Source organism: Lissotriton helveticus, chromosome 5_1 (assembly GCF_964261635.1).
Source record: "Lissotriton helveticus chromosome 5_1, aLisHel1.1, whole genome shotgun sequence".
NCBI classification, from domain to species: domain Eukaryota; kingdom Metazoa; phylum Chordata; class Amphibia; order Caudata; family Salamandridae; genus Lissotriton; species Lissotriton helveticus.
This window is the reverse complement of record NC_136065.1, coordinates 1,051,377,062-1,051,395,977: the sequence shown is the minus strand read 5'-3', so window position 1 is coordinate 1,051,395,977 and position 18,916 is coordinate 1,051,377,062. Positions and strand designations below refer to the sequence as shown.

Sequence of the window (18,916 nt, the reverse complement as noted above, 5' to 3'; positions counted from 1 at the left end):
ATTGTGGTTATTACTTAAGATTGGTCCCCACACTCTTGACTAATACCCACATTTTTTTTACACTGACAGTAATGACCTCAATTGTAAGTTCTTCCCCTCTGATCTAAATCCAAGAAGGTAGGATAACCAGTCCGTTGCTATCTGAAAGGGGTAGTCGGGTAACTCATTGCTATTCAGGATTTTGCTCACAGGAAGAGCAGAACCATCACTTTGATAAAAAAATACATGGGCATAGAGGAGACATACTGACTATATATTACTAGCTCAGTGACGGCGTGAGAAATAAAAAAAATTTGAAAAATAATGTTCAACGTAGATTTGGATTAATTAGCATAACCAAGCCACACTAGGTCACATTTTGAAAAGTTAGTGTTTAAATGTTTGTATAAGCATTTGTTTTCATTTGCCTTTCCGGAAATCATTTAAATCCTGCTCCAGCCACGGTCTGTCTCTGCAAGTAACGTAACACTTTTTCTTCTGGCTTCCTCAGCTGAAGCAAATGGTAATGTGCTGAGATCTCCATGCTATGTAGATGTTATGAATGTGCAGAAAAAAGTCCATTTTGTAAAGATGTATTTTTTTGTTTCTTTTGCTATATGCTCGATATAATCAGCCAATACAAATTGTGTTCTAGTTGTGTTTGGAAATTAGCAGTCCTATTGGCTAAAGTAATATTTTAGTGCTGCCTTTCTACGTAAAAACATGCCTTGAAATTATAAAAACATATGCTACTTGAGGAGGAGTGTAATCATTTTTTCTTTCGCTCGAAGGCTCGAAGCTATGTTGGCCCTTTTGTATTAGGACCTGGTATTAATAATTTGATTATTTTCCAATGTATTGCGGCTACTTAACTTCTTAAAGGTGCAATGAATTATTGAATTGTTTTGCTGAGTTTCATATAGCGCGAACTTGACCCAAAGGTATTGGGTATCACAGCGCTTTACATAGCACCAGTTGCGTTACATGAGGACACATTATTTTTTTTTTTGTTAGGCACGGGGAGATTAAGTGATTTGCCCAGAATCACAAGATGTTCACCGTCGTTGCCAAGACTCGAACCCAGTTCCCCAGATTCAAGGTCGACCGCCCTAACCGTTAGGCCAACTCCTCTCCCCATTTAAAATGAATTTGGTTTCCGATTAGAACGTTCTACTTTCTGTAATGATTAATTTGATATTTATATAAATATACAAGCTAAGAACTGGAAAATGCCAAACTGTGCATATTTCTAAATAATAGTTGATTATTTAAGACCAGGCTCCCACCGTTACTGTGAATTAACCCTCCTTAATTTTAAGTGAGTGAAAGCATCAACAACTGCTTTTGGCACGGTTTGTCACACAATTCTCTTCAAACATCTGTACAAAACGGTACCACGGGTATTCCGCCCCACTGACTTCAACAGTCCTCAATGAGAGATAAAAACTTGAAATTAGGCACTTTTATAACAGAAGGGGTCAAAAACAAAAGTGGAGTACTGTATAGCTCGGCAGTGTTGGGATTGATATGTAATGTGTTGTAATCTCTCTTCCTTCTTCCCTTGGTACAATCCTTCCCCCCCTCCTCCCTCCTTTCCCCATGGAATGTTCCATGAGAGTTCACCTTAGAATGTTGGGGAGCATGTGAGTTATGGAGTGTGGATGACAGATTAAAGACGCTTGTACTCACTTCTGCTTCAGAGTACTTCCTTTCAACACTGGCGACGAGGATGGGATACGAACCCACATGTGCATCAACATAACGCTTACTAGTTCAGGTGGTCAAAATATGTGGCATGCCGTGTCAACTTCACGCCACTTTGTTAAGACATTGCTCCACCCCATGGTCATTCTGTACAGTACTCTACAGAGATGAAAAGTAGCTGCCTCAATGGTGGAAGGATCATTGACCATCCTATAAACAAGTTATCTGCAGCCCCCTCAACTCTCACTTATATTTTTTCACATCAATCAGTCGAAAAGGTCAGGAATCTCGGTGTCTATTCGCCTTCAAGTCTCAAATGAAAAAAAGTGACAAAAACATTCGGTTTCACCTTTATACCTTATGAAAGACCTGATATATTTGGCTCCATCATTAAAGTTGTAGTCATACAAGCAGTAGGTCTGAGAAGGGTTCAGTAATGCATGGTGCTATATTTTGCCACGCAGAACAAATTGATGTCTTCATTGAGAGCGATGAACATTGTGTATTCAGTTTTATTTTTTAATGAAATAATATTAACAACTTCTCAAAAGCTAGTAAGAGCCTTCAATCTTCCAAAAGAAATTATGGATCCGGCTCAGGACTTTAATGGAAAATTCGTCCAGTCAGGTCACCTTGTATCTTACCACACATGCAGAGTTTTAGGAACTAACTAAATTTCACTATCTGATCTAAAGTATACTGTGGCAGTTTATGCAAAGAAATTTAAGAAATTATAAATGTTAATTACTAGGCTAGAGAGTTTGGAAATGAATGTCCAACTAAGCCAAGGCTTTCTAATCTTTCCAGAGTTTCAAAAGCTAAAATATTTTCTTACGGCCTCAGTAAAGACGAGTAAGTTATGATGTTGATAAGTCAGCAGCTAACAACTTTTTGTGACGGCTTTGCTGCCAATTCTACTTTTTATGCATAATATAGTTGTAATATTATTGCTTTGTTTCCTTCTGTAGGTTCACTGTCAACGCACTGAAGTACCTTTGGTCTGCCCTAACACTGCACAAAGAAAATATACTAAATGTATTCCAGGATTACAATAGAAAAAAAAAAGAAAAATTAAACGTTAGCCACTTAAAGCACTATAATTAAAAACAATAAAAGATAAGCTTCACACAATCATGAGACCACCCAGGCCCTCTTTACGATGCAGGTCGGAGCATGCCAGTCGGACAAGCGTACAACCGACTTCGTAGTAGGAATGGTACCGCCTCCCCCCCGACAAGGTGTCGGAGGTCCCACCCACTGATTTGCAAGGCAACCGCCAGCACGGTGGTCGGAAACATAGCCTTTACTATTTGTAGCTGGAAAAGGGCAGTAGCACAAGCCAAAATAGTAAAGGGTATGTTTTCAAATATCTACGAACCGTGTGGCAGGCACTATGTGGTGCCTGTCACATGGATGTTTGGGGGGGAACCACATGTGCACCCCTGGGCCCATGGCGGAGGCTCATAGGGGACGGAGGCCCTGCTTGGGGCCACCATACTCCTATTCCGTCCACCTTTACATGGCAGTCGGACCGCCACGCAAAGGCAGGGGAAAAAGGGACATCATAATCCCTACCTCCGCAGGCATCGCCCCCTTTGTAGATTATTACGCTCCAACCGACACTCCGATCGGCTCCATGACCAGTCCGTCGGTCCCTCCGTCAGCTGCTTCTGATTGAATGTATCGTATTGCAGCGTTCGGACTGCAGCCCCTGATGTCAAATGGAGGAGGTCCATCCAACATCATGACAAAGACATTTGAGCGAACACTGACAACGGAAAGGAAACGAATCGTGTCAGATCGAGTTGTAGGAATTTTGAATAAGGAATCCCAGATTTCCAGCAAACATCGTAACGAATATTACAGAGGATATTGATTATAAGGAACAAAGTGACCGACTAGGCTCCTTTACCCTTCAAGTGGGATTGCCAGCAAACCTCATAACGAATAGAACTGTGGATATTGACTATAATGAACAAATTGATCGACTAGGCTTGTTTACCCTTCAAGTGGGAGATTGACTCATGTGGGCCTGAGCACACACAACTAACAAGAATACGTGATCTCTTCACAAGTCAAGCCTGGGCACACCCCTTCCCGGTCCCCAGAGGCAACATCACTTCTTTCCCACCCCCCAGTCCTGATGAAGACCCACGTTGACCCACAAACCGGGTGTTAATAGGGTCGAAACGTCGACGGCGTAAGCCTTTGGACCAACAGAGAGTATTCCATAACACTAGCCCACAACAGTGGCATACAGGAATAACTTCAATTTAATACCACATTGGCCAACCTCCTGTTTTCCCTCTTCCCCTCTCACGTGTACATAAAGTCACTAATTCTATGTCACTATTGCACAATATGTCACTGCGCAAGTATCACGCTCACCTCAATTCGATGCGCCATTCTGTGAATATACTCGAATTGTTATTTGAGAGAGGGTACTTATGAATGATACTAAATTCATAAAATATTTTGTCTATACCCTACTTTGGTTTGGATTTGCATTTTTGTTTTGTTCCGAGTAATTCAGCCTATAACTAAAGGAATAATTGAAGGAATTGTTTTGAATTTTGAAGCAATTAGGTTTTTACCCGACAAAACCACTGTTTACGTAATACATCCAAACATCATAATCAGGCCCCTAGTGTTCAAAAAGGGAATGAAATACACAGCCACATTAGTTTTTATACTCATCATAAAGTGTGAGTACAAACTCTATTGTATCTTTCCATAACTAGCAGATGTAACGTTACAAAGACTAAACGTGCTGTGCATTTTGGCTGAAATAGGAATGTCATATTGCTATATTTCATGATGTTTCCTTACAGCATTAAGAATGTGCAAAGAAAATACTGTGTAAAGAAACAAATGAATGCACTATATTGCGAAGTTATTTAACATCTGGTGGAAAGATTACGTGAATGTACTCCATGCCGTCACAAAAAAAAAATCAGTGTATTCACATTTTAAAGATACAAATGTCTGGATGGAAATCAAGAGAAAATGCTTTTCTTTTTATGTATCATTTTGGTTTCAGTTCTGCTGCGGACAGAATGCTGTGTATTAAAGGTGTTACAATTAGTTCTGTATAAACTCATTGTTGGTATTGTTGAAAACTGCAAGACCCAAATGTAGTAGCAAGAAGCTCATTGTTAGAAGGCTAATTTCTACCAGAACAGTTTAGCAGAACACATTAGAGCTCATTTTTTAGAACATTAACTTTATGGGCACAGTTTTTGAGAAGACACATCAGTCTTGTCGTGCAGAGCATTCAATCTAGTTATTTGGCAAGTTGATTATGCTTTTTAATATAGCCTTACCACCCACTGCTGATGGCTGTACCAGTTTTAAAAGGCCCTGAACCAGAGCTACAACCGTGCAGCCCGAGGATGAAGGGCTATAAGAACATTAAACCCACTAAGAAATTTCCCTGCGTAGGACTTACAGGAGGTACTAGGAGGGCTTCTTGGCCCCCAAAGCCCCCCAGGAGTAAATTGGACTTCATCCCCCAACCCGTAGTGTGCCAGGAGGCGCGTTTGCAGAGTGGTGGAGAAAGGGGGTTGTGGCCTCCGAACACCTCTTTGCAATCCCACTGTGTGGGACTTACTGGAGGTAAAAGGAAGGGTATTTGGCACCCAAGGGCAACCTTGAGGGCCAGCTACCCCTCCTATTCCCTCCAGTAAGTCCCACACAGCAGTATTGGTAAGTTCTCATAGCAGGCCACGCCCCTTTGCCCACCAGTCTGCAAACATGCTCCCTGGCGCGCTGTTGGATAGGGATTAAAGTCCCCTTCCCTGCTGTGGGTCCTTAGGTGCCAACTAGCCTACCCGATACCTCCAGTAAGTCCAGATTGTGGGATTGCTGAGAGTACACAGGCCACGCCCCCTTTCTCCACCACCCTGCAAAAGCGCCTCCTGGCATGCTCTTGGTTGGGGGATGAAGTCCCCTTGCCGCCTGAGGGTCCCAGTAACTGGGCACCACAGTTCCCTAAAACAGTAATCCAGGACCCCTGGAGGTCCGTGACTGCTTAGAAAATTAAATAATATTAACAGACAAAGAAGCAACATATAACACTTAAAATGTTCTGTAAATATGAAGGGATTTGAAACTGGAGGATAAAATATTAAGTATCCTTAGATTGATTTGTGGGAGCAGTGCAAGTGAATCAAACAGAATAAAGTATGGGCAATGAGTAGCCTCAGTTGAATTTAGAAAAGCTCTAATCTTCCTATTCAAATGAAGAAGAAAAAAGTATTTTTGTTTATGATTAAATAAAATATTTCATCATTTATGTATTTGTTTGAATGCTTATTTCTGTAAATTGTGCGTACTGGTTTGCAGTTCAACTCACTGAAAATGCTTAGGCCGGGGTCCCAGGGATCCTGTAATGATTAAGTGGGGGGGGGTCCACAGAAGTCAAAATGTTAAGAACCACTGCCCTACAGAATAAGCACATGGCATCACATATCTAAGTATTAGGTATAACTCTCAACAAACAAGGATAGACAAGAAGGGGGTACGAACGAAATGTCAGTAGCATATATGAATGGTCTGCATGAAACAAGTTTAAAAGAAAAAGTAGAAAACTAGTAAGCCAAGTTAAAGCTAGAATCTCCACGTATATAATCCAACTAGCCTCGTAGTGCTAGCAATCACAATATCTATGTTACTAAGCGGGCAACTGAAGCATGTAACTGGTACACGAGTTGAACAATGTCGTGCAAGCCACTGCACAACGCTCAGTGATACTAAATCTCACTACGTAGTATAAGCCCAGCAACGAAAGAATACAGGCAAGGGTGGATTGAGCACAACCAGGACAGTACACCAATTGGTACTACCCATAAACTGCTGTTACACGCTATACATTTACCATTTAAGCAACCGCCTAATGATCTAGACGAGAAAATAAACAAGCAGTGTGCATCCGACGAGGATTATAGAATGGCTCCTTTTCTACAGGATTATTTATGCAATTGAGATCCGAAAGACGCCACTAAAGCATCAGTGTGGTCACACTCCACGCAAGCTCCCGACACAGCACAAAAGACATGAGACTCCCGTGCTTCTGGACTGGACGATCTCCCAAAACTTCCCACTTCACCACCCTTGGAGGTTTCATACCGGCAGAGGGATGGCTTTCTGCCGGACACATTCGAAAATCGATTGGGAAAAAAGCAGCAGTCATTTCGATTGCACAGCTCATGAAAGGTGAATTTGTTTTTAAAACGGTGGTATGGCCATTCTAAAACGCAAAGTTGTTTATCAGAGACCAATTAGACGACTATTGACAAACTCTAGGGCCCCCTCTTGATTGGGGGAGAGAGGGGGCTGCATGTAATTAAAGGGTGAAGATACAGGCTCACTGATTTCGCAGAATGTCTTCCGGTGCAGGATTGTGTTCCCCTGCACGGGAGGAGTACCAGTCTGATCTCATCACATGACCATAAACAACCCCGAATTATGGACAAGATAGAATGATACACTCTCACCTAGCATTTTCTCTCCCCAGTTCCACTTCCGATGCCATCTTGTTTTCAAATTCTCCGCTGCCCAGCTACGCACGCCTCTTGCTCTTCCTGGTTGGGTCCTCGCTTTCCGGCCAATACCAGCGATTGGCTGCTTTCAATATCATTGAACCATTTCGTGATGGGCGGGTTTAACGCGTCACTTCACACTTCCCGGGAGGTTTATTTCAAATGCGCGACTGCTTGCTCGCGGCTGCAGTGCATAAACATAAAAGCAGGACTGAAAGTGCATCAACCATGAACGAGTGCGGGCGTGTTAGATTGTTCCACTTATTACTTTAAACACGCAAGAGGCACCTAACACAAAATCAGTTCAAACTTAGTTTCATGTTAATGTAAACATCGTGTTTTCCAATAGACCTCTTCTCTGTTATTACTGGAAGCTCCCCCCGAGTGTTACCCGGCTCACACTCTGACAACTAGAGTGCTAACCTGCACTTATAACCACTGGCGTTGCCCCCTTTCTTATAGAAATACCGGCTATTTGTTCGCATTTTAGATTCTATGTCAGGACAGGAGGCTCCGATTATGCTTTTTCTCATTTCTTTAATGAAATGCTCAGCAGCCAATATAAAAAACAAAAACTACATTTCCCATGAACACTAGGAATAACCATAGAGTCTGTAGTATAAAAGGTCATAACACTAGTCCTTCCTCCTCTTTCTTTGCTGCTCCGCAGCCAGTTAAGTCACTTTATCTTTCTTACTATGTTCTTTACTGTATCTGTGCATCGTGATTGTTAATTTCACTTGCCTTGTATTGAACTGCTTAACGCTTACTGCGCGCGCTGCTTGCGCATTCTTAGAGCGCTCCGGCTCCGCTTTCTGTGGTTGCCGTTGTCGTCCGTTTGGCGGCGTGTCCCTTTGGGAGCGTGTGTTCGCCTCCCTGCGCCTGGTCGCTGGTGCCCGGTTGCTTTTGTGGAGCGGGAGAAGGGGTTGCCGGCTCGCGAAGAGAGCGCGAGCGCTCTTGAGCCGTTGTTGCACGGGCGGCGGTGTCGCGCATGCGCACTGCTCCATTTCCGGCTTCGTTGTTTCTCCTCACAGCCGGTTGAGTGAAGGGACGTTCCTTGAGCGCCCACGCCCACAGCCTGTGCACTTTCGACTCCGTTTGACGCCGGAGCTCAGGAAAGTGCTTTGGTTGTTATTTATTTGCATAGGCTCTGCCTAGAGTGCTGTTTGGTCGGTAGGCTTATCTCCCTCCACATTTTAACTGTTTTTCAGAGTCAGGTTTGTGCCTGCTCGGTTTAGAAAGCCTGCTGTGGGGTTCGCACTCCCCCTGAATTGTATCTTTGACAGTCCTGCCAAGCGTCACGCAACAGGTGTGACACTCACGCATTTCAGTGAGGTGATCCGCATCACCGCACTGAATGCATTTGTCACGCATTTTTGCCACCTGTGCCAGCGCGCCAGCAGCTCCTGTGCCCAGGCTCTCTCTACTGTTATGAGAGTGCTGCTCTCAGCCCGACTAGTGCCTAAACAGTTAAGACTGCAGCTGAGCTCGTGAGCGGCGCCGCGCTACAAAGTATCTCTCTGCTCTGCCAGTCCGGCGAGTCTGTTGCCCTGGAAACTAGAATGCGAAATGGTGAGTCTGCAGAGGGGCCGGGCCGGGCAGCCTCAGAGCTGTCAATCACACTACTGGCGCACCACAGGGGCAAGGATTAATCCGGATGTGCCGGCCTCGGATTAGGGCCCTCACATCCGGAGGAAGCAGGAAGTGCAGAAGTGGCGGGGGATTAGAGAGCGGCGCACGAGACTCAGACGCAGTCTCGCATCATGGCCTATTTGAAAGCGTCATGCCCCGAGAGCCTGTCGCAGCTCTGCTCAAGCTCTGTTTCACTTTCCGGTGCCCCGTATGCTACCACTAACAGTTCGATCCCGGCTGGGACTACTGTCCGAGGAAGATGTGTGAAAAATCTTCAATGGAGTCGGGCTCTACAATCAATCATTATTTATCTGATACGTCCACACGGCGTGAGTTAAACCTTACGAGTAGTGCATTGTGTGCTAGCCGCTATAGACAGGATCAGCGTCATTTTAGAAACCACTGGGGTGTTTTTAATTTTCGTACAAACTAAATCATGCAGGCCCGACCCCAGAGAAAATAATTTCTGTCACCCGGGCAAGCCTTCCGGAATGAATCCTTAAGCAAACAGCTGCTGCGCTGGGCTAAATGAAACATGATGTCTAACATCATACTACTGATAGGGACAACAAAGGCCATCGGCGAGGCTCTACTTCCACTTGCTGGACTAAAACGCGGGCAAGGTATCAAAGCAGAGACGGAAAGGTGCAGCCACTTACAGACTACAGGAGCACTGCCAGCAAGCACTCATGCTCTAAGTTGACCTTCTCACATGCTGTTGCTGTACCCTGTCCATGCAGAGCCTAACTTGTGCCCCGGACTCCCCACTAACAGAATGAGTCTCATAGTGGGAGGCGGAGCAGGTGTCACAGGCTGAGGCAGTGCAGCACGGCTTGCTCTGATTGAAGAAGACACACGCAGGCAATCTCCAGGGTCCCGCAGCAGCACCTCTTGGTGGATCATTCTATAAGAGATTTAGTAAGTCATATTTTAATATAATGTACTCCTGCCATGATTTAAAATATGTATTACGAAAATGGGGAGGGGGCTTCAGCACAGCATAGCGCCATGCAAATGCCACACTAAAGTTGTCTGTGTTGTAAATACAGGGCCATCTAAGGTGGGAGTTTTGTCTAATTAAACTAGCAGATGTTTTGATGCATTATTAGTTCAAAGGGTTTAATATCCTTGCTTGACAGTACAAAGCAGCCTGTTTTATTTTCACAACACTAAGAGGCTTGCTAAGTGAAAGTCACAGATAAGTAGGGTTTTTAAAGTTCCCGCTGGATAGAGGTCATACTGTTCTCTACTTGCAGTTTTCACTCACCATAGAGTGGTGCAGAGGGTTAATATGCTTGCTATAAAGAAAGTCTACCATCATAATTTGTAGAACTGTATTGTATGTGGATAGCTCAGTGGGTTGCAGCTTTTGTCACATAGTTCCCTTTGTTACTTGTGGTTCAGCTGGAGCGGAGGTTGGGGTGGAGGGTGCTGATTATTTAGAAATTAAAAAATATCTTAAAAAGCACCTGCTGACAGAGGCGTGGCCAGGCGCCAACGAAGATGGCCGCCTAGCTCCGGAGCTTCGCCGGGACGACTGCTGTCCCCGACGATATCCGCGTTGATATCCTGGCCGGAGCGCCCTCAGCATAGCGCACCGGCCCCCAGAACAGTTCCGCGGCTGCTCTGCCTCTTGAACGGCGACCGCGCTCCCTGCGGAGGCGAATCGCCGCAGCGTTCGTTTGGCGGGCAGGCTCGCGGTGGCGGCTGGAGCCTGAGCCCGGACCGGCCCAAAATCGAAGCCCCGGCTTGCGGCCTGCACATCGAGGGCCGGAATCGGGCCTCATCTCCGCTATTCCGGAGGGGGGGTGGCCCGAGCTACATACCGCCTGGACGAGCGTGGCACACACCTGCACTGTGGAGAAGCGGAGAGCCCGACGCAGACGCCGTGACGGCCTGGGGCTGCGGCGCTTCCCGCTGCTGAGTGCCACCGACCATCAGGCACACTCCGGAGGTGAGAGCGCGGGTAATCCGGTAGGGGCCGCAGCGGCAGCCGGTGCGAAGGGGAGCCCACCAACCCAGCCCACGGCCGGGAATCCACATACAGTGCCACCATCAGTGGGGGAGACGATCGCCCCCCGGCCGCTCCGGGGGTGATCTCGCAGGGCCCAGCCGGGCAGCCTGACGCGGAGAACTACAGTCCCCAGCACTCTCCTGGACTGCATACGCGACACAGCCTGCCGGAACGGCCGGACTCAATCGCCGGAGGGTTCAGGTGGGCCGGACGGCTACGACAGGCCGGAGCTGTGGATTCTCTGGTGTGAAAGCCAGACTCCTGCATAATCACTACACGCCTGCCCGAAACACAGGTGGCTGCCGCCGACTGTTGGTCACGGGAGAAGAAGCCCGGATCCGCCATGAGGCCCAAAGCGGTGGTCCCGACCCAAACGAATAAACTGGACAAGTACGCGGTGGCCACAGGACCCGCGCAATCGGGAGCAAAGGGTGGAAGCACCTCGGACGCCACCGAACCCTCACTGACGTCCATCATGGCCGCAATACAGACGCTCGGCACCACCCTGGAATCCAAGATGGACAAAGTCACAATTGAAGTCAATCTGCTGCGTACTGACCTGGGCAAGACCACTGAAAGGTCCAAGGCCAACGAAACTGACATAGCGACGCTCCAGGCCTCTTCGAAGCAACTGGAAGGCCGGGTAAATGAACTCGTCCACCGACACCGGCTAATGGCCCAGAGACTCGAGGACCAGGAAGGGAGGGCCAGGCGCAGTAACATTCGCGTCGTAGGTGTGCCGGAGGATTCGGAGAAGCAAAGCACGGAGCTGTTCTTGGAGGACCTCATCCTGAACCATCTTCGGCCGAAGCGGCTCTCCAAGTTTTTCACCATCGAGAGGGCCCACCGAGCCCTGCTCCCCAAGCCCAAACTTGGCGCCCCGCCGCGTACGATTATCGCAAAAATACTGAACTTCCGCGACAGGGATGCCATCCTCCAGGCAGCCAGACAGCAAGGGGACCTGCAGTATGAGGGGACCACCATCAGATTCTTCCCTGACTTCACCTTGCAGGTTCAGCAGGAGCGTCGCTCTTTCATGGGGGTGAAGGCGGCACTCAGAGAGCGAGGTATCAAATACATGATGTTCTTTCCTGCTAAGCTCAAGATCATATTTGGTGGGAAATCCCGCTTCTTCACCTCGCCGGAGACGGTCCAGGAATGGCTCGACGAGCAGGCGCCGGAGGCACGGACAACGCAGAATCGAGACGCCTGGAGGGAACCGGGGGCCCCCTCCCCCGGGTCGGCGGATGGGGGAGCTGCAGGGGGCGAACAGAGCCAAAGGTCGTGGCGCTCCAGATCCAACAGTCCTCGCTGGGATTCCCCTCATGACAACGCAGCACGGTGAGGCGTCGAACAGTATCTACCAGCCGCTTGGCCGTGACTGCGCTGGCATCCACAGCGGTAAGACTCCTACACTGCTTTGGGATGCGGGCACACTTACCCATGACTATTGTATTACTGGGCTAAACGCCGCATCTCCGTAAACTACTGGGACTTCTGTGTCGGGGACACGGGAAGGGCGGCTGGAGTTGGGACTGGCACACGCGCCTACTACCAGAGTTCCTCGGGGGGGAAGTGGTTTACTCTCTCCGGGGTGGGATGGGGATGACAGGCGCTCTGCTAATTGGGGTTGTGGGTAGTTTGAAGCCTACGGAGCAGGGGGCAGGGTGGGGGGCTAGTTCATTGTGGGGGGGGGGTCTACGGACTGAGAAAGGGATTGTGCAACACTGTTCCGCACACGATTGTTCTGTTTGCTTTACAAATTACCGTTGGGGAGGCAATTGGGGGGGGGGGAGTGTTTTCTGGTCATGTGTAGTTCTCCTTGTCAGACTTGGCCCGAGCGCCGTAAGGCGGCCACAGTTTACCTCACGCAGTCACGGTTATGGCTAGACGCTGGGAGAAAAGCCTCAAGATCCTGAGCTGGAACGTGAATGGGCTTGGGGATAAACTCAAACGCACCATAGTCCTCCAGTTCATTAGAAGACACCAACCTGACGCAGTACTACTGCAGGAAACTCACCTCTTGGGGAACACATGTCAGGCCCTCAACAGGTTGGGGTACACCCTTGTAGTGCATGCGGGCTTCACGTCAGGTTCCAGGGGGGTGGGGATTTTGATACGCCGGTCACTTCCAATCCACATCACAAACACTGAGACGGACCCGCAAGGCCGCTTCGCGGTACTGTCCGGCAGATGGGAAGGACAGCACCTCAACCTGCTATCGGTATATATCCCGCCAGGCCTCCAATCCTCATCATACGCGGATCTGGGCAAATTGCTCCTCTCTCTTCCCCATGGTCGACTCGTGCTGGGGGGGGACTACAATGCTGTTATGGCGGGCACTTTGGACAGACACCCTCCCAGAGACACACCACAAGGGCAGCAATGGCTATCCTCCTTCCTGGAAGCTTTCGGGCTTACAGATGTTTGGCGGTTGCTGCACCCGACAGACAAACAATATACCTTTTTCTCCGGTCCCCACGGCACTTTCTCCAGACTGGACCACATCCTCACCCTACTTACCCAAGACATGACGGTACACGACACGACGCACCTTCCACGCGGCATATCTGACCATTCACCAGTGCTTGCACACTTTACATTTGGGACTCGACGGGAGGGATGTGTGGCGCCCATCAGCGCATGGCACCTTCAATCGGAGGAGACTAAGAAGGCGCTCACGAAAGCGATTACCCAGTATTTCGACAGTAATGAGGGGTCAGTGGACTCCCCGGTCATCCTCTGGGAGGCCTTCAAAACTGTGCTCAGGGGGGAGGCTCTGTCACACATAGCTGGGAAACGAAGGGAGAAAGAGCGCCAGGTCACTGCAGTAGAAGCGGACCTGGCGGCCCTGGAACAAGAGGCGAGTACGACTAGAGCGCCTGCTGTGCACCATAGGCTACGGCTTAAAACGGCTGAATACAAAGAGCTAGTCACACAAGACGCTCAAAGGGCAGCCAGACACACGATGGGCAGGATATACGACCAAGGCGATAAGGCTGGGAAACTGATAGCGTGGCTGGAAAAGAAGCAACAGGCCACCAGGGTGGTCCCCGAAATCCTAACGACTGAGGGGGCGACGGTAACGGAACCCCGGGAGATAGTGGCGGAATTTGCTCGGCACTACAGGCAAGTGTATAGCCGGGTATCGGACCGCCCGGAAGAGGACTCTTTGGGCCTCTTGGCGGACATCCAAATGCCTTGCTTGTCTGAGACGGAAAGAGAAGCCCTTGAGAGCCCGCTCGCTCCCTCGGAACTGCAGCGCGCAATAGTAGACCTACGCCCAGGCAAGGCCTTGGGGCCGAACGGCCTTCCGATTGAGCTCTACAAATTGCAACCGGACGCCCTCAGTAAGCGCCTTAAGCCCATGTTCGACGAAAGTCGAGAGAGGGGCATCCTGCCCAAAGATCAGCGGCTGGCCACTATTGTGGCGATCCCTAAGGAAGGGAAACCTAGGGACCAGTGTGCCTCCTACAGGCCGATCTCGTTGATCAACGCTGAGCCAAAGATCCTTGCCAAAGCGCTCGCAAATAGACTCCAGCCGGTCCTGGCTACTCTGGTTCACCCGGACCAGTCAGGGTTCATGCCCCGCCGTAATACGGCACTCAACATCCGCCGCCTGCACGGGGTGCTCGGTCAGAGGCATAAACTGCAAGAAGACGCGGTGGTGGTCTCCCTCGACGCCACCATGGCATTCGACACCCTTGAATGGCCATACATGCTCGCAGTGCTGCGCAAACTGGGATTCGGACCGAACTTTATATCGTGGGTGCGCCTCCTCTACACCGAACCTTTGGCCCAGGTGGTAGTGAACGGAAAGGCGTCGGCGGTCTTCACCCTCGAGAGGGGGACCCGGCAGGGGTGCCCTCTCTCTCCTCTCCTGTTTGCGCTCTCGCTCGAGCCTCTCGCGGCCTGGATAAGGCAGGATGTATACCTTAGAGGTATAGCATGGACGGAAGAATGGGAAGACAAGATTTCCCTCTACGCCGACGACATCCTCCTATACCTGACCAGACCGCGTAGGTCCATCCTGGCGGTGCTTGACATCCTCACCAGCTTCGGCCGAAATTCAGGGTTTAGAATCAATTGGAATAAATCACATCTGTATGTGCTACGCGGGGACCCCCCAAAACTGCCGGCCACCTGTCCCTTGCAAGTGGCGACGGACGACTTCACCTATCTGGGAGTCTTCGTCTCCACTGACAAGATGTTGCTATATGAGCGCAATCTACTCCCTCCCCTCAGACGGCTTCAGCGAGAGGCGAAATCCTAGCAGAGTCTTCCACTGTCATTGTTGGGCCGGGCGGCCCTGTTTAAGATGGTGGCGCTGCCTAGGTTCCTATACGCGCTACAGAACTACCCGGACAGAGTGCCCAATGCGTACTTTGTAGCGGTGGAAGGGGCGCAACGTGAACTACTGTGGGCGGGTGCGCCCAGGATCGGACTGCACAAACTCACACTGGGGTGGTACGATGGTGGGATCGCCCTCCCTGACATCCGTAAATACTATTGGGCAGCACACCTTGCCGCCATCAACCAAGGGACATACTGTGATGGGGGCGACCCTGGATACGGGATGGACAGGTGGCAGCTCCCTGGGGGAAACTACGAGGCCGCGCTCTACTCAAGGCCGGGGAGGTACCGACTTACCGGACCGACCCAGCACTCAGTTCAAATTTGGCATATAGCTCACAAGAAGCTGGGATGGTCCAATGTCCTCACCATGTCCACGCCTCTGTGGGCCTCTGAAAAGCTGGGCACGCTGGGACGCACCAAAGGCTTCCGCGGCTGGGACCTGATAGGGATTTCACACATTAGAGACCTATGGGGACCGAAGGGCGTCCATACGTTTGCACACCTACGGGACACATATGACATGGCGCGCACGGAGTACTTCCGATACATACAGGTCCGACATTCACTGCAAGCGAATATCCCACCAGACACCACCTTGCCCCTAGCCTCTCCGCTGGAGGACAGACTACTCGACGGGCACCTTCCAGAACACGCCATCTCCCTCACATATCGTAAACTAATTAATAACCCCCCTGACTCCTTACTTCCTCTTAGAGACAAATGGGTCACTGATGGGCTTGAGATAGATGAGGAGGAGTGGTCTCACGCGCTAGCCTCACCTAGGGAAGTAGCAATTTCGGCCCGACTAAGGCTAGTCCAACTAAAAATCCTTCATAGAGTCTACATTTCCTGCACTAGGCTGGTGGCGATGGGGAAGGGTGGTGAAGGTCTCTGCAGAAGGGGTTGTGGGGGGGATGGCACCTTTTTCCACATACTATGGGAGTGTCCCAAGGTGCAACGATACTGGAGGAAAGTGATCCACTGCATGCGGGAGGTTATGGAGGTGGACCTTCGCCCTGAGGCCAAGCGATGCCTCCTAAATATATGGGAACCCACGGACCTGACATCCAAGGGGAGGGTCTGGGTAACACTTGGTCAGATGGTGGCATAGAGAAACATAGCGCGACTCTGGGGAGCCCCTCATTCCCCGACACTGAGAGAGTGGCAGAGCGACATGGACTGGTGCATGCTGCAAGAAAAGACAGTCTATGTGACAAGAGGTTGCCCCCGCAAATGGAACGATATATGGTCCTGCTGGAATGAATTTAGAGGTAATATCTGTGAACCCCCCCTGGCCACGCGGGATGGGCAGGAAGACATAGACTAAGATCCCTGATGGATGGGAATGTCAGACAGCTGTGTTCATTGACACTGCGCTCGTGGCGCCGACACTGTGCTGAAGGAGATCTAACTCACTGACCAAGGTTTCTTGTTTCTAGGGTAGGAGTGGGTGGGGGGGGGGGGAAGTTTAGAAGTTTGGTTCGTTACGATACCCACTTTGTTCCACTGCACGACATCCTAAATGCGCTACTTCTCCGATGGCACAGGTTGATACTTGCTCCTCTCCTATCTTCATCCTATCGCCACCGGGCCTCAGGGATGCCGGTTTAAGGCTGTGTCTGGATAATTACGTACTCACTGCTGACTGCAGGGTAGCCGCCGGCCTCCGGGTTGTAGGCGTGCGAAACAGTGTATTGAAGTCAACATTAATAAAAGCAGTTGAACCAAAAAAAAAAAAAAAAAAAAGCACCTGCTGCAGCGTATGACTTTCATGTTGTACTAATGAGTGTGTTTTCTGATATTTGTCTGTTTCCATGGACTTCATTGCCTGGTTTTGGTTGCAAGAAAGTGTCACTTTAAATGTCACATTTAGTCACTGAATGTCTCTCATAAATCCACTGAATCTATGAAAATGTCAAACATAATCAATCTGAAACATTAACAGCTGTGCTTTACTGTGTGTAATTTCTGATATTTATATGTATCCCTTGTCTTCATTGCTTGATTTGCTTGCGTGAAAGTGTCACTCATATTTGTGGAAATGTCACTCATAATTACACTGAAATTATGGAAATGTCACACATAGCCATCTGAAACCTTGGCAGCTATGCTTTGATACTCAATATTTTGTGTGAGTCATCTTGTGGGCTTTGAATTGTTGCACTTGTGACATGGCGGAATATTATGACGCTGACGATGACTATTACTATGGGGATGAGGATGACGATTCTCTTGAGCATAACTTGGTAGAGGAGCTAGATAGGGGTGTCCAGCAGTCTGTTAATAAGGCGCTTGTCCGTGCCATAAATCCACTGAAGCGTCATTTAAATCAATATGCGCAGCAACAGGGTTGGTTGCCTGCATCTAAAAAATCCTCAAAGTCTCCTGTCAATCCCCATAAATCTGATTTCCAGAAATTGGCTAAAACTCTGGCGACTGCGCCTTCCAAGTCTTCTGCACCTCAGGACACTGACGTCTCAGATGATGCTCACACTTCTTCTGGACAGGATTCCCCCTCCGCCCAAGAAGCGTCTCCGCAAGGAACATTTTGTTGACGCTCCTGAGCGTCCATCCCTGTTGAACTTTGAACCCGCTGAAATTGTCCACCCCAATTCGTCCTCTTGGTTGCCCTCTCCAGCGGTTGCAGCTTACATCCAGGCACACATTCGTCAGCCTTTTGATGCTTCAGTTCGGGCCAGGCTCCGTTCTGAATGCCCGAGACCTGATCTTGCGGATCATCTGGCAGATACGCCAGAAGTTGATCCCATGATGGTCACCTACTTAAAAAAGTATGCTAAGGACCCCAAGAAGGGCCTTGACCGGTCCTAGAGGTCTTGTCAAGATAAACTTCTTGACATGCTTGGTCCCCTGACCAAGATTCTAGATCTTGGTTTTCAGGCAAAGGAAGCCTCGGCTCTTGTTGACCCTGATGAGCTCTTAGAGTGGGCACAGAGAGCGATCTGTCATTTGGGTAACGCCAATTGCGCAGTTTCCTCCGAGCGGCGCCGCTCCATCTTGTTAAAATTGGACCCCAAACTTGCGTAGCTATCGTCCTCTGAGGCAGGTCCAGAAGCGCAAGGCCTGTTGTTTGGACAGCCTTTCTTGAAGGAGCTTACCAGATTTGTCTCCACCTTCAGTGGCATCGACAAGGCACAGGCTTCTTTGCGACGGGCAATGCGTCCGGTTTTTGCCAAGACCGGACGACAACGTGGACGCTCGTTCGGCCGAGGATCGCACCAACAGTCCCAGCGAGGTAATACCTCTCAGCGTGGTGGAGGACACGACTCCGGATACTCCACCAGGGCGAATTTCTATCCCTCACGTAAGGGAAGAGGACAATATGGGAAAGGCCGTTCAGGAGGACAGCAAAGTCATTACCAGGACTCCAACTCTGCAGGTGAGCCTGATTCATGCTTGCGATGTGATGTTGGGGGGCAGGGTGCAGTTGTTTCTCGACAACTGGCGCATGATCTCCAACGATGCATGGGTGCTAGAAACCGTCCAAGGATTCAAGATAGAGTTCTATCACCCCATGCATCAATCCCGTCCTCCTCTTCCTTTAAGTTTTTCCCTTCAAGATCAAGCTTGTCTTTCTGAGGAAATCAGCGTTCTGTTACAGAAAGGAGCGATTCTTCAAACCGCTCGTCATCCGAAGGGGTTTGCCAGCTCAGTCTTTCTGGTCGAGAAGAAA

At 49.2% G+C, this 18,916-nt stretch overlaps 1 protein-coding gene across 4 annotated transcripts in view; it reads right to left on the bottom strand.

Annotated features, from left to right (window-relative positions):
• The window catches only part of ARHGAP19 (Rho GTPase activating protein 19), a 368,551-nt gene extending 361,217 nt beyond the window's left edge, over window positions 1-7,334 (bottom strand). For all 4 annotated transcript variants that reach the window (XM_078643585.1, XM_078643586.1, XM_078643587.1 and 1 more), the window contains exon 1: window positions 7,179-7,334. In XM_078643585.1, the coding sequence (XP_078499711.1) occupies window positions 7,179-7,216 (38 nt within the window). In that variant the 5' untranslated portion in view covers window positions 7,217-7,334. The remainder of the gene's footprint in view (window positions 1-7,178) is intronic.
• Window positions 7,335-18,916: the final 11,582 nt, after the last annotated feature.